General features: G+C 35.4%; 1 protein-coding gene across 1 annotated transcript in view; it reads right to left on the bottom strand.

Annotated features, from left to right (window-relative positions):
- LOC142350959 (uncharacterized) overlaps positions 1-16,032 on the bottom strand; it is a 215,280-nt gene that overhangs the window by 12,006 nt on the left and 187,242 nt on the right. The window contains exons 33-34 of the mRNA XM_075402986.1: positions 15,790-15,931; positions 14,684-15,023 (exon numbers count right to left, since the gene is read on the bottom strand). Of these exons, the coding sequence (XP_075259101.1) occupies positions 14,684-15,023; positions 15,790-15,931 (482 nt within the window). The remainder of the gene's footprint in view (positions 1-14,683; positions 15,024-15,789; positions 15,932-16,032) is intronic.

Raw genomic sequence — 16,032 nt, 5'->3', positions numbered from 1 at the left:
AATTTATAGAGATCAAACGTTGACACAAAAAATTTAAAACTCGTAGATTTTTATAATTTTCCAATAAAACCTGCTATAAGCAAATTAGGCGATTCCACGGAAGCTATGAAAAAGCATTGATGCAGAAGTCCATCTGACACTTCCAGCTAAACTTGGACATTTTGAATTTTTTTAATTGTTTTCAGCCGTTTGTATTTAATTCAGCAGAGTTTGACTCGGAGCGGTGGATATCAGAATTTGGTAATTGCAGTATAAAAATTTGCTTCAAGGTTCGACAATAACGGTTTCGAGCTGAAATGAAAACATAGCTCTCAAATTGTCGGAAAATAACCACCGTTAATGAGCCTGACGCACATCGGGATTCAAACAGAAAAAAATTGGAGAGAGATAGAAATTAGAAAAGTGTCAAAAAGTGTTCAAAATTGGTCTGCAGTTTCATTTGGATTCGGAAACTATTCTTAACTCAACTTTTAAACTGATAACTATAAAGCTTACAACTACTGTCAGCTAGCAATCGCTCTAATAAATTTTGACAACCTGACGCACTATGACGTAATGACAGCGCTTTATCAGTTTCTTAAATTTCTTTTGCTTTTGCTCTTTTGTCATTGACCTTATTCACAACAGACAGTGAGTGAGGTAAGTCACGAGTCGAACGTCCAAAATGGTGACTTGTTTAAAAAGAACAACGTGACCAAAAGCTAAACCGAAATAAAAGAGCAGGACAAGCCCTGAAAAAATTAAAGCATTTTTACTAACTAAGCAAAAAACTAGACATCGATTTGCCGCCTTTGAATGGATTGGAAAAACCTTTTAGAACGAAATCAGATAAAAAATCGAAATAACAGTAAAAATTAATGTCAAAATAGCGGATGAGAACGAAAAAAACTACTACCGAGAAAGTGAACTTTTGTTCAAAAACCGTTTTCTCAATCTACTTTGGAATTAGAGCGAAACAATTTAACACCACAAAACCACTTGTTTGTTTGCTCCAAGTCCTGCCTCGAAGTGATCAAAAATCATAATTCCAATAACACTTCGAAAATCATGAAAATGTCACAACAGATCTTAGAAAAAGTAGAAAAAATAGTAGGACAAGTCCTGACAAGTTTAAAGAAATTGCATTGACTACACAAAAAACAGGACCTAGATTGGACTATGAATGGATTGAGAAAACCAATTAAAATTTGAAAAAACAGTGACCAAAACCATTTTCCGAATTGAGTTTAATCATGAGTCAAAACATGAAAATATGTGAAAATAGGCATAAGCGAAAATATAAGCATGAGCCAACGAGAGGACAGAAACCCTAACCCAGAAAAGTAATGCGAAATTACAAAAAACGGCTAAAAATCTTAGAAAATGCGTTCAAAAAAATTTTGTAGAAGTGACTCATTACCACCGATTCGAGCTTTTAAACTAAAGAAAACTTGAAAAAGAAAAAGAAGTTTCAAAAAACAAATATCAAAGTTAATTTAAAGTTGATGAAATTTTTGATGTTGTTACACTTAACAACTTATCTAGGTCATCAAAATGTTAGCCATCAGCCCGTATGTCAGCCTGAATTCTTGTTTTTTGGTCACTAAAATTAAATAAACCGAAAAAAGATTTAAAATTAAAAGAAACTTGAAAATGCTTGAAACTATTTTAAAAGGCAAAGGATAATGATAACTAAATCGTCACAAACATGTGTGCTGTTAAAAGCTATTCAACAACCCATTTATAAGCCCTAATTTGTTTCTTAGGCCTTTAAAAGTGAAAACAGCTGAAAATTGACAAAACTTTTCGAAAAACTTAAAGAGAATCAGCGAAAACTTTTTAATCTCTAGCCTTTAAATTGGCGTGCAGAACAAAAAGAAAAAAAATAAATTAGCATAAAAAAATTTCGCATAGCATACAGCCATATAAATTATGATCTAACTTTAAAATAACCAAATTAACGATGAATATACAGGAAAATTGACAAAAAGAAGGAAAAAATTGTTTCAGTTATCAAAAACAGCAAAAATTTGACCTCTTCAGCTCGAATTTAGACGTTTCCAGCCACTTTAGAATTAAGCAACTGAAAACTACTAAAGCCAGCTGTACCTTTTTATCCCGTTTCAAAAGTTCAAAGTCATTGAAAAAGGTGTGAAAGCATCTTACAAAAAAGACAGAACCCCAATGCAATACAAGTCTTGACTTGTAAAAAGACAGAGAGCCCCAATACAATCCAATTCCTGAACTAAAAAAAGACAGAACCCCAACAAAATCCAATTCCTGGATTATAAAAACTGAGCGCCCGAACAATATTCAAATTCTTTTGAAATGTAAAAAAAAGGAGAGTGCCTAAATATTAGCCGTTGAGAGGCTGACAGCGGCTATTGATTAATTTAAAAGTTACACTGGTTTTAGTTTAAATTTCTAACGGAGAGTTTTCTTATCGACTGAAATGCCGTCCGAGAGAAACTAAACTCAAAGACAAATTTTAAGAAAGCCATGAGCAGAAAAACCGCCATTGGTAAAGGAGACCACGTGAAAATTTTATATGAAAGTTTTCTCTGAACTGTTGTTATTTTTCGGGGCCAACTAATTCTTCTTAAAGAATGTTTCAATTTCTTGAACAACTGCTAAGATTGAATGGATATCTTCACAACGTTTTCAAAAGTCCCCACCAATTTTGTTCTGCTGGGAAACAATGTATAGACCAGTAGTGAGTGGTTAAAAAATGCCTCAGAGGACAAATTTAAAACCGTGTAGAAAAAACACATGTACGAATATGATAACCGATGATAGATAGTACACATATTCACACACACGAGAAACTTTTCATCATCACCGCATTAAAAAAATGCACAAAGTTAACACAATGAATTAAAAAATATCATTTTCGGCTATCAAGTTTTTATCATCTTTGGGACCAATGTGACTAAAACCAAAAGTAATTGAATGAGGCTTAACTGCTATGGCTGATTGTTGTCAATTCGTTTGTTTTTGCAGGCTTTAGTATCTGACTTTGTAACATTTTGTAACCTACAGTTTGGCTGAATAAATGTTCTGTAAGAAGGTTCAAAAATTCCGATCTTCTCTTGTTGGGTAATTTTTACTGCTTGGAAGCAAGCATGTGAAATATTGCGTCCAATTTGGTGCTCGATTTGAATCTTAATTGAATATAATTCACTTTCAAAACTAATAGTCAGTGCTGAAGTCACTTTGCAATCAAAAAAACAATTTAAATTGAGCTTTCAACGTTGAAAAAAAATAGACCTAGGTTGGACTATGAATGGACGGAGAAAACCAATTAAAATTCGAAAAAAACAGTGACCAAAAACCACTCTCCGAATTGAGTTTAAAAATCATGAAAATGTGTGAAAATAGGCGTCAGCGAAAATATAAGCATGAGACAACGAGAAGACAGAAACCCAACCCAGAAAAGTAATGCAAAATTACAAAAAACGGCTAAAAATCTTAGAAAATGCGTTCAGAAAAGATTTTGTAGAAGTGACATCTATTCATTACCACCAATTCGAGCTTTTAAACTAAAGAAAACTTGAAAAAGAAAAAGAAGTTTCAAAAAACAAATATCAAAGTTAATTTGAAGTTGATGAAATTTTTGATGTTGTTACACTCAACAACTTATCTAGTAAATCAAAGCATTGATGCAGAAGTCCATCTGACACTTCCAGCTAAACTTGGACATTTTGAATTTTTTAAATTGTTTTCAGCCGTTTGTATTTAATTCAGCAGAGTTTGACTCGGAGCGGTGGATATCGGAATTTAGTAATTGCAGTATATAAATTTGCTTCAAGGTTCGACAATAACGGTTTCGAGCTGAAATGAAAACATAGCTCTCAAATTGTCGGAAAATAACCACCGTTAATGAGCCTGATGCACATCGGGATTCAAACAGAAAAAAATTGGAGAGAGATAGAAATTAGAAAAGTGTCAAAAAGTGTTCAAAATTGGTCTGCAGTTTCATTTGGATTCGGAAACTATTCTTAACTCAACTTTTAAACTGATAACTATAAAGCTTACAACTACTGTCAGCTATCAATCGCTCTAATAAATTTTGACAACCTGACGCACTATGACGTAATGACAGCGCTTTATCAGTTTCTTAAATTTCTTTTGCTTTTGCTCTTTTGTCATTGACCTTATTCACAACAGACAGTGAGTGAGGTAAGTCACGAGTCGAACGTCAAAATCGTGACTTGTTTAAAAAGAACAACGTGACCAAAAGCTAAACCGAATTAAAAGAGCAGGACAAGCCCTGAAAAAATTAAAGCATTTTTACTAACTAAGCAAAAAACTAGACATCGATTTGCCGCCTTTGAATGAATTGGAAAAACCTTTTAGAACGAAATCAGATAAAAAATCGAATTAACAGTAAAAATTAATGTCAAAATAGCGGATGAGAACGAAAAAAACTACTACCGAGAAAGTGAACTTTTGTTCAAAAACCGTTTTCTCAATCTACTTTGGAATTAGAGCGAAACAATTTAACACCACAAAACCACTTGTTTGTTTGCTCCAAGTCCTGCCTCGAAGTGATCAAAAATCATAATTTCAATAACACTTCGAAAATCATGAAAAGGTCACAACAGATCTTAGAAAAAGTAGAAAAAATAGTATGACAAGTCCTGACAAGTTTAAAGAAATTGCATTGACTACACAAAAAACAGGACCTAGATTGGACTATGAATGGATTGAGAAAACCAATTAAAATTTGAAAAAACAGTGACCAAAACCATTTTCCGAATTGAGTTTAATCATGAGTCAAAACATGAAAATATGTGAAAATAGGCATAAGCGAAAATATAAGCATGAGCCAACGAGAGGACAGAAACCCTAACCCAGAAAAGTAATGCGAAATTACAAAAAACGGCTAAAAATCTTAGAAAATGCGTTCAAAAAAAATTTTGTATAAGTGACTCATTACCACCGATTCGAGCTTTTAAACTAAAGAAAACTTGAAAAAGAAAAAGAAGTTTCAAAAAACAAATATCAAAGTTAATTTAAAGTTGATGAAATTTTTGATGTTGTTACAGTCAACAACTTATCTAGGTCATCAAAATGTTAGCCATCAGCCCGTATGTCAGCCTGAATTCTTGTTTTTTGGTCACTAAAATTAAATAAACCGAAAAAAGTTTTAAAATAAAAGAAACTTGAAAATGCTTGAAACTATTTTAAAAGGCAAAGGATAATGATAACTAAATCGTCACAAACATGTGTGCTGTTAAAAGCTATTCAACAACCCATTTATAAGCCCTAATTTGTTTCTTAGGCCTTTAAAAGGGAAAACAGCTGAAAATTGACAAAACTTTTCGAAAAACTTAAAGAGAATCAGCGAAAACTGCTTTAACTCTAGTCTTTAAAATGGAGTGAAGAACAAAAAGAAACAAAATTCATTATCATAAAAAATTTTCGCATAGCATATAGCCATTTAAATTATGATCGAACTTTAAAACTCGAGAAACCTCGAGAAACTATCAGAAAAGACATTGAGACCCCATGACGATTATTATCTGCTATATAGTTAACATATATTAATCGATTTTGCTGCCGTTTAGGATCGAAATTCTTCTGCCTCAAAATCTAGCAATGTCTGTTGGAACAGGTTGAGTTCAAATTTCGGGGTAACCATTAATATAAAAGCATTTTTGTCTCCAATAACTAAATTTGTGTAAAGACCGTTTTTAATTTCGATGTTTTTGTTTTCTGGAGTATCAGTTAGCTTCGTTACCGTTGGCCGATGATGTTCATCAAACTGCCCTAAAATGTTCAGCTATCTTTTATGTTTCCTAATTATCAAATTGTAGTTAAGTTTTCACAATAATTGTTCCGTGTATTTTGTTAATTTGTTTGTTTTCAATCCCGCATAAATTAAATCACCACTAACTTAGCTAAATTATTTTTTTACAGTTTTTCGTGTTTTTTATCAAAAAATAAAGAATGAGCAGCTGCTTCTCCATTTTGACCAATAAATGTAAATTCTAAACAAACCTTATCACATCCATTGTTTACCATAATCTTTAATTTGGCGTTTCAATATCACTCTCCTTCATTTTTCCCTTTTTCGCTTCCCCTTTTTAAGCCCAACAAAAATTCTCTCTCTCTCTCTCTCTCTCTCTCTCTCTCTCTCTCTCTCTCTCTCTCTTGCTCTTTTTCTCTTTCTCTCGCTCTATAGATATTTTAGTGTTTGTTAGGTCATTATTCGTTGGCAATGAGAATCTTTTCCGATGTTCGTTAAAGGCTCATCTTCTAAGGTTTTTAGAGAACTGAGACACATTTTCGGCCAAAGTATTGCTACTTCTTTTACAATTGTTCGGCGCGCATCTTAATGAATTTTTGCAAGAACTAGACGTTTTTATTGTAATATTCTTTCAACAGTTGGACGTCTCTTATAATCTTTAGAAAGATCGGTTCTTCCTAAAGACTAACATAGTTCATACTTTTTTGGCTCTTCTGCTGCAACAACCCGCAAAAACTTTCAGCTTTGAAAAGCGTTATGAATAAACGCAAAAAATTTTTAAAAGGCCCTCAGCATTTTACATATCTAACAACAAAAAAGAAACCGACTAACGTCAGAGCAAGTGCTCTTGGAGGACTGGTGAGGTAATCAATTTAGAAAGGAGTACAGGTTAGAGAAACTTTCATGAGGCAAAGTTTCTGATTACAGAAGGCTTCCAAACACAGACTTCTCGGTCGCGAGTCGTGGACAGTAACCACTAGCCTACATGGTTTACTCACAGTTGTCTTTATTTTAGCACCAACTTTAACTTATGAATGCTCGCAATGGAAATCAAAACGTCAAGCGTAAAAACTCCGAAAATATATTCTAGAAAGAAACGGTTCCGCAAAAGAATTGCACAAAAAAGACACAAAAGTTTACAATTGAACCACAAAACACTAGGTAGGAGCACTTTGCCAGGGCTGAAAGACTACAAAGATTTTAATCTTATTAAAAAGAGGTGCCCTAAATTTTATCAGTAAATCATAAGAAAGACAAAACATCAGTACTGAATCTCGAACCTAAATAAGTGAACTTGACAGCAATTAATATTGACAAATTAGAGTATCTACATCAGAATAACGTTAGAACTTAAACCTAAAAAAGAAACAAAGCAGTTATAACTTTGGAAAAACTAAGGTACCTTAGATTTATCTGCTTGTAGTTTCGACGAGAAACTGACGACAATAAACGAGTGTTGCGGTCTGGCATTTAAATCTCATTATCTCGAAGACTACAAGTCCGATTTAGTTCACTCTTCTTTCATACGCTATATTGTAGACTGGTGCTAGTCACTGCCAAATTGCTGAAATTTGAATCAATAGTGTGGGAGCTATTTATATTTGAAATTTTTCCCCATGTATTAAGATTGTTTATAGAACATAAAAAGTAGACACACTTTACCCTTTCGAGATGGAACCTTCTTTTTCACTCACAATGTGTATCTTGCCACTGTCTATCGAGTCACAAAAATTAGTGTTGATAAATTTTTAGTTTCCCAGTTATTGTCAGAAAACCGTATATTTTAGCCCCAATTTGGACATAACTGAAAATATGAAATTCTGTTATTTAGTTCATATTACCTTAATTGCACTTGTTTTTTTATTGTATTCTCAAAATCACCGCTATTATAGTGCTATTTAGTCTGTTTCAACTCTATTTGGTCATTTTACGTACACTTTCTTCCTATATTTGCCAGTAGTAAACTTTTTCAAGTATTGATGTTTCATGTACGAAAGGTTGTATTTGATTAAAAATGCAGTTAACTTAAAAAACGATTCGGTTGATTCCGACCATAAAATCTCTGAATTTTATGTACCATTTATAAATATAAATTGGTTTTTGCTTTCATTAAGATTTAATGAACACATCTATTTAAATATTACGCACACTTTGTTTAACTTTATAATTTATGCCTTTATAACTTGTATTGGACAATTAGACAAGAAATTAACCATCTCATAATACGGTCCCTTCTATTCTATCTTTTTTAAGAGAAAAATTTACAACGCGAATAGGGCGGCCTTATAATTTAGTTGAATATTATTTTGATAACCTGAAATAGGCCCAAACATTTGATCCGCCAACCCGGACAACCACAAATATGATTAGAAGAAAACAACGAAATCCCTCTGGAACGCGCACCGATGATATATCTTGTCAGTCAACTGCTTTCAAAACAGCGGAAGATGTGAAATATCATGATCAAATTTGAGATGAAATACAGAAAAAACTTAATGATCCTCAAATGGGAAGAGCAGAACTCAAAAAAAAACAATTTGGCTCTAAATTAAGAATAGCAGCTAGCATCAAAACCAATCTTGATAAATATTTTGCATTCGACGAGAAAATAGTTGGAGAAATGAATTATTACAGCACAAGGTTCTCATCAAAGCACAAAGCAGATCCGCAAGAGAAACAAAGAAACTTGCCTTTGAAAAGAAAAGAACTTCTGGCATTGTGGGACCAGAGGAAGTCATTGGAGGCGGCAAAGTCAGTGAGCTTTGTCAAAGAACCAACACCTTGACTTGTTTCTTCCGTAGATGGGGCGAGGAAGAAACAGGGCAAAATATTGAGCCACCTCAGAACACCAGCGCAACTGAGACCCAAACCGATCAGCCAAAATCGAAAGATGTCTTACCCGATGTTTCAACGGAAGAAGATTTGCTACGCAAAGAAGAAGCACGAGCTGAAACAAAAATCGTCAAGTGCAACTGATGCTTAAATATCCCGGGAACGGTGAGTTCAAACCAAGGGCAGCATAGTAATTTTGAATTTTCTGATACTTCGCAATAAAGTCCAAAGCACGGCTTTAATGAGAATGATATGTACCCTGTAAGATTTGCAGTTAATCGCACGTTACCAAAGCTTAAGCTAAGAGAATATAATCACGATCCTCTCGATTGGACAGAATGGAGTGGCATGTTTCTGTCGACAGTCAATCGTAGTACTATGTCAGATGACGAAAAAATGACACATTTGAAAACGCTGTTAACTGGGCCGGTAAACAGAGCGCAGGCTGGTATGGGTTATTCGGGCGTTATGTATGACAGGGCTTGGAGGATACTTTAGCGCAAATTCGGTCAGCCGCACTTGATATGGCTATCGCAATTGACAAAAATTCAAAATCATCCACAATTACGGCCGTATAATAATGCAAATTTTGTTATTTTTGTTGACACAGTCGAAACTTTGTAAACGGTCTGCAAGAATTCGGTTACAGCAACGATTTGTTTTCATCAAGTAATCTAGACACGATAGTTAATAAACTACGGGCAGATGGTTTGCACACAATGAAATCGCGCCGCATAGGTCGAAGCTGCCAAATTTGATTGAATTGAACAAATGGCTACAAGAAGAATCTTTAGCTCAAGAGCGAATGAAAACTGCAGCAACAAAGACTTTTCCAGAGTGTTCGTATAGAGGAAAACAAAATAGCGTCAGATCAGGTAGAGATCAAACAAAAACACTACTTTTACTAACGATAGAAAGATAAGATTTAAGAAATGCTCTCTCGATGATGGATATCATCCGCTTTGGAAGTGTAATAAATTCAAAAAAGTTCTCTATCGCAGAACAGTCAGAAGCGGTAAAACAAGCTAACCTCTGATTCAAATGCTTGACGGGAAAGCATCACGCCACAGATTGCAAATCGAAGCTGAAATGCGGAATAGAGGGCTGTGAAAGGAATCACAATCGCATGTTACACAACAGACAAACTGTGACAGACGAGCTAATCCAGTCGCCACATCAAACAAGTGAAACCAATCTGGCAAATGAGATAGCTTGGTCAGTCAGAAGTACGCCTCCAATTTGCACCGTTGCGCATCTACGCTGAAGGCGGAAGTTTTGTCGAAACTAAAGCTGTTTGCGACACCACCTCCTCTCAAACTTGGATAGACAAAGAGTTGATAAAATCTCTACGCCTTGAGGGAAGAAATACTTCGATATCAGTAACTGGGATCCACGGAGCGATCTCAATCAACTGTTTGAAGGTACCGGTCAAGATTGGGCCGGCAATGAAATCAGTGACACGATAAAAAATAATAGCCAGTAGTTACAAGGATCTTGTAGTTGGAACCTCGGTTTACAAATTAATCGAACTAAATAAACTTTATTCTCAGTTATCGTGCACAAGACTGAAGAAAATTGACTTGAAAGACTTAAAAGTGATTCTTGTTCAGGATGCTTACTCCGTAATAAGACCTTTAGAGTACAAATATTTTGGAAATAATTCCCAATGGGCAGTAAAAGTTCCATTAGGCTGGACCACTGCCAAATAGTGAAAAAAGCAGTTTCCTAAGCAGCGATAGCCACGAGAATCAAGAGTTAACAGAAATTGTGAGAAAGTGGTGGGAAATCGAATCCTACGGTAAAACAGTTCAAGTAAACAACAGAACACTTGGAGATACAAAGTCTCTTTAAATGCTAGAGAAAACAACATTAAAGCTACAAGAACGTTTCGAAGTTCAAATGCTTTTCACTGGAAAAGAACAAAAACATGATTGTAATATTTCTTCAGCCATCGGAAAACTAAGATAGCTCGAACGAAGAATAACAAAAAACGAGTCATTAGAATTGAAGTATAGCGATTCAATAAACATAGCTGGCAGATTGCCAGAAAATAGCTGCAATAGATTCGTAGGTCGGCAGTCTAAAAAAACAGTAAAAAAGACAGAACAAAAAAATTCGTCTTTTCATTGAGGGCTGATCTGATATATTTTGATTAAAAATCTGTATAAGTTATTGCTGCCTCTATTAGCTGATCTCTAATAACCTTCATTTAGAGTGATACATACCCATTTGACCTTATCTCTTTGAATTAAATTTAAAAAAAAAATTTCAAAGTGGGGAAGTCATTTTTGAGAGTGAGGCCAGTCAAGTGCGACCAAAAATTTAATCACGCGCATGAACAAAAAATTCGCTCCACTAAGAGCGAAAAATGACGCCACACATGCAATTCATTTGAAATTGCATGAAAAATGAACAAAAAGTGGCTGTGACGTCATATGGTGGTAACAAAAATCATGACGACGAAATAAAAAAAAACCAAGAGAAGGCCAATAATAGCCCCAGCTATCGCTGTGCGGCTATTAAAGAAGGATTAAGCAAAAGGTTATATCTCCTTGCTTCAAAAGGGTGAACTTGAACGTCATGATGTTTGGTATCTGCCTCATCATCCAGTTGCAAACCCCAGAAAACCCAAAGAAAGTAAGAAGAGTTTGCAATGCTGCGAAAAGGTTTCGAGGATACTGCCTGAACGATGTTTTGACGAAAGGTTTCGAACTTTTGCAAAATCTATTTGAAGTCTTGTTCAGATTTGGAGAAAACTGTGTTGCACTTACTGCAGATATTGGAGAAATATATTTGCAAATTCAAGTGCCTGAACAACAAGGACGCTACCTCAGGTTTCTGTGGACAGATGAAGACGGTAAACTGATGGCGTACAAATATAACCGGCACATTTTTGGAGCTAAGTCATCTGCAACATGTGCAACTTATGCGCTGCAGCAGTGCGCAAAACTGTTTGGAATAGAACATCCTATTGCATCGCAAGTAGTAACGGATAATTGTTATGTGGACGATATGCTTCTCTCTGTTCACACAACTGAACAAGTATCTGAAGTAATCTATGAACTGCAATCATTGCTACCAAAAGGAGGCTTCAATCTCACAAAATGGTTTTCTAATTTCGAAGAAAAATTTGAAAACAGTGAAATAACACTCATAGAAAGCGAAGACAACCCTGAGGTCTTGGGACTTGAATAGATAGCAGGCGATGATCTGTTAACTGTTCGGAAAGACCAAGAGTTCCTGCAGAAAACAAATTGGACGCAAAGAAAACTTTTCTCAACAGTGTCTCAATTGTTTGACCCTCTGGGATTCATGGCACCCTTTGTCATTCAAGGAAGTAGGGCCAATGAAACAAATTTGGCAGACACAAGGACAAAGGTGGGACTCGCCGATAGCCGAAGACATATCCACCGAGTTTAACAAGTGGGTGGAAGAATGGAGTAACTCAAAACAATTATCTATTCCAAGATGATACATTCAGGAATCTTGTGACAGAGTTAAGCTACACGTCTTTGGAGACGCGTCGGAAGATGCTTTTTGTGCAGTAAGTTACGTTGCAATCGTTAAACCAAACGGCGATAGATTAAAAAGGCTCATAGTTGGAAAAACTAGGGTGTCTCCATTGAAGCACCAAACTATGCCAAAATTAGAGTTAATAGCAGCAGTTACAGCGAGCAGAATTAAAGATCTAATTTTGAAAGAACATGAAATTTCGTTTGCGTCAATCTATTTGTGGATCGATTCAACTACTGTTTTACAATAGTTGTGACGCAAAATAGTCTACTTTTGTTGGTAACCCAATAGCAGAAGTCCTAGACTGTTCAACAGGTGATCAGTGGAGACATATAGCTGGCGCTGACAACCCAGCTGATCTGGGAACAAGAGGTCTCTCCATAAATGAACTGATGCAAATTATCTCCATAAACGGATCCGATTGGCTGAAGAGCGAAATTAACGAAACAAAAAAAAATTGGAGCAAGAGGAAGCAGTTCCTGATTTAGAAAAAGTTTTTGCCAGTAATTCGAACAAAAAATCAAATCTAATTGACTGGAAACGATTCAGTAACTTCAAAAAACTGTGTAATGTATTTGCGAGAATATTAAATCCGAAAAATGGAAACAAAGAAATTACCCCTGATTTGCTTGACCAAGCAGAGAATCGAACATGGGAGTTAGTTGAGAGGGAACGTTAGACAAAGGAAGTAGCGTCATTGAAAACAGGAGACTTTGTCAAAAGCAACACTAAAATCGAATCTTTGAATCCGTTTCTGAGCGAAAATCTAATAAGAGCCAAAGGTCGACTTAGACATGCAAACCTCAGTTTCGGAGGAAAACATCCTGTTATTTTACCACATTCTCATCCAGCAGTTAAACTATATCTCGAGCTTCAGCATAAGCACAACCATCACCAAGGTGTTGAACAGATTACAGTTGAAATTCAAAGAAAGCTTTGGGCAACTGGTCCAAGAAACGCACTGAGATCGTTTAAACACCATTGTTTACACTGTACACTGAAGAGAAGCAAAAAATCAATGTTATTGATGTCAGATTTATCAGTAGTGAGAATAGAAGATAATGTAACGCCTTATACAAACACCAGAGTAAAAATGGCCCGAAACGACATCGAGCATTTGAAACCCCTTTGGAAGCGATAGATGAGCGAGTATCTACCGTAACTTCAATGCAGAGCGATATGGAGAACTGATTCAGGCGCGGACATCAAAGTGTGAGACTTAGTCTGGATGGTTGATGAGAAAGTGAGCTATTTCCACAACCTTTCAGCCAGAATTCAAAAGCTTCATAAAGGAGACGATTAAAATAGCTAGAATGGCAACTATCGAAACTGCTAAAGGAACTTATTTACGACAATTAGTTAAACTTATTTCATTAGATATTGACCGCATTTGAAAGTTTTTTTTTGCTAGAATCAAAATAGGGCCCGCTATCTTGCGGTCTGACATTTAATTCTAATTATCTCAAAAACTACATCTCCGATTTAGTTCATTCTTCTTTCATATGCTATATTGTAGACTAGTGCTAGTCACTGCCAAGTTTGCTGAAATTTGAATCATTGATGTGGGGAGCTATTCACATTTGGAAATTTTCCCCACGTGTTAAGGTTGCTTATAGAACATAAAAGGTAGCCCTACTTTTAGATAGAACGCTCTTTTTCACTCACAATGTGTATCTTGCCACTGTCTATCGACTCACAAAATTTGGTTTTGATATCTTTTTAGTTTCTCAGTTATTGTCTAAAAACTTTATATTTTAGCCCCAATTTGGACATAACAGAAAATGTGAAAGTCTGTTATTTAGCTCATATTACATTAATTGCACTTGTTTTTTGAGTGTGTTCTCAAAATCACCGCTAGTATAGTGCTATTTAGTCTGTTTCAACTCTATTTGGTCATTTTACGTACACTTTCTTCCTATATTTTGATGCTTCCTGTACGAAAGGTATTTGATTAAGAGAACGGAAATGCAGTTCACTTATAAGAAGATTCTGTTGATTCTTACCATAAGATCTCCGAAGTTTAGGTGCCAATTATAAATATGATTTCGTTTTTGTTTTCATTGATAATTAATGAACCTATAAATCTATTTAAATATTACGCACGCTTTGTTTAATTTATCTTTTATGCCTTTATAACTTGTATTTGACAATTAGACAAGAAATCAACCGTCTCACAATACAGTCCTTGCTATTCTTTCTAATTTGAGAGATAAATTTATAACGCGAACAGGGCAGCCTTAAAACTTAGTTGAATATTATATTGATAACCTAAGATAGGCCCGAACAACGAGCTCAATGGGGAGGGAACAGAAGAAAAAATGAAGATAAAAAGTTAAATCTATCTTATCAGAGCAACTCTTTGCTCATTATGTTGATTATATGTCAACATCATTACAGTGTAACTAAAGTTTGCGACCTTTTTGGGTTGCGACCCTACAATCTCTTGATTGATTGCAATCCTGTGCTCTCCAGTGAGCCAACTGGTCCACACTGCGAGAGTCCTACTATGCTCTCTTATATTGAGCTATCATTTCAAGCTCCATCTTATGATCGCAACTAATTTACTAGAGTGTATACTCTAACATATCTTTAATGATGACTACTAACATTGCACTGGTAGGACCAGTAGATCTACCGGTCGGTACACGAGCTCTGGCTGTTGTAACTGTAAAACTGGTTGTAAAGGAAGTAGTTGACGACGATGTGCTACTGGACGTTGAAGATGTTGTTGGTGATGAAGTACTGCTGGTTGTTGACGACGTTGTTGGTGACGAAGTACTGCTGGATGTTGAGGACGTTGTAGGTGATGATGTTGATGATGTTGTCGGCGATGATGTGGTGCTGTTTGTATATGAAGTGGTAGCTGATGAAGTGCTGCTTGACGTTGACGATGACGTCGATGATGTCGTGTTTTCTCGTCCTCGTGTCCCACCCTTGTTGAATTCGGCTAAAAAGTCAATTGGGAAGTCACAATGCGTTTTAATTGGACAAAATTTGTCATCCGCTTGCTCGGATGCTAACAGCCTGATTATGTTTTTGATTGGCAAATAGATTCTGGCGTTACCTGGAAAGTTTTTGTTTATTCCGTTCAGACTGATAGTTAAATTCATCTGAAATATAAACAAACGATAAAAAAATCTTCATGGTTTGCAAAAGCTCAAAGAAATAAAGAATTAACTAGAATCAAAATATATATTTTTTCATATGTCGGCCCATTTAGTTGAACCACAAAGCAAAGAGTACTTTTGTTTTGTAAATTGAGATGAGCTGATTTCAAGTTTAACCATAAATTATAGGTATACAGTAAATCAGACTATTAGAATGATATGTTGTTTGCTTACTTCTACGCGTCCCCAATTGAGAGCTGATTTAAAATTAATTGAGGATTCCATTTTATCTTTTTACAAGGAGTTCACTCAAAAATCAAATTCAGAAGACCCAAATTTGTTTTCAAAAAAGTTTGCAGAAACTGCATCAAGATAATTTCAGCGATATTCAATTCTTCTGGGAAAAGTTGAGACACTTGAAAACAATCGCATTTGTATTCAATTTTGTTCTCACATTTTAACCACTTTTAATTGCTTTAGGTGTTTATTTATTAAAAAATTAAAGATATCTGTTGATTTAATTCAAAAGGGGAACATTTTTTTATTTATTTTTAAATTATTTTTTCAAAGTGTAAATTACAATGAAACGGGGCCTTCTGTACTCACTGATGCTAGTGGTAGTGGTATGTTTGGTCATGGTCACTGCCGTCACATTGCAGAATCTGTAGAGGTCAGTGTTGTTGCCCTCGAAAGGGGGCTCATCTGACCCATCCCCACAGTCGTCGTGTCCATCGCAAATTTGACCCACCTATGCACAAGAAACGAAGCTTAAACTTTAAATCAGGTGGGGTAGGGGTAGTTAGGTGGGGGGGGGGGTTGTGAGGGTTTAGGAGAAGGTAGGCAGGGGAT

The sequence above is a fragment of the Convolutriloba macropyga genome, chromosome 12 (assembly GCF_964194025.1).
Source record: "Convolutriloba macropyga chromosome 12, txConMacr16.3, whole genome shotgun sequence".
In the NCBI taxonomy this organism is placed as follows: domain Eukaryota; kingdom Metazoa; phylum Xenacoelomorpha; order Acoela; family Convolutidae; genus Convolutriloba; species Convolutriloba macropyga.
The sequence above is the reverse complement of the archived record's forward strand: the minus strand, read 5'-3'. Positions and strand labels throughout refer to the sequence as shown.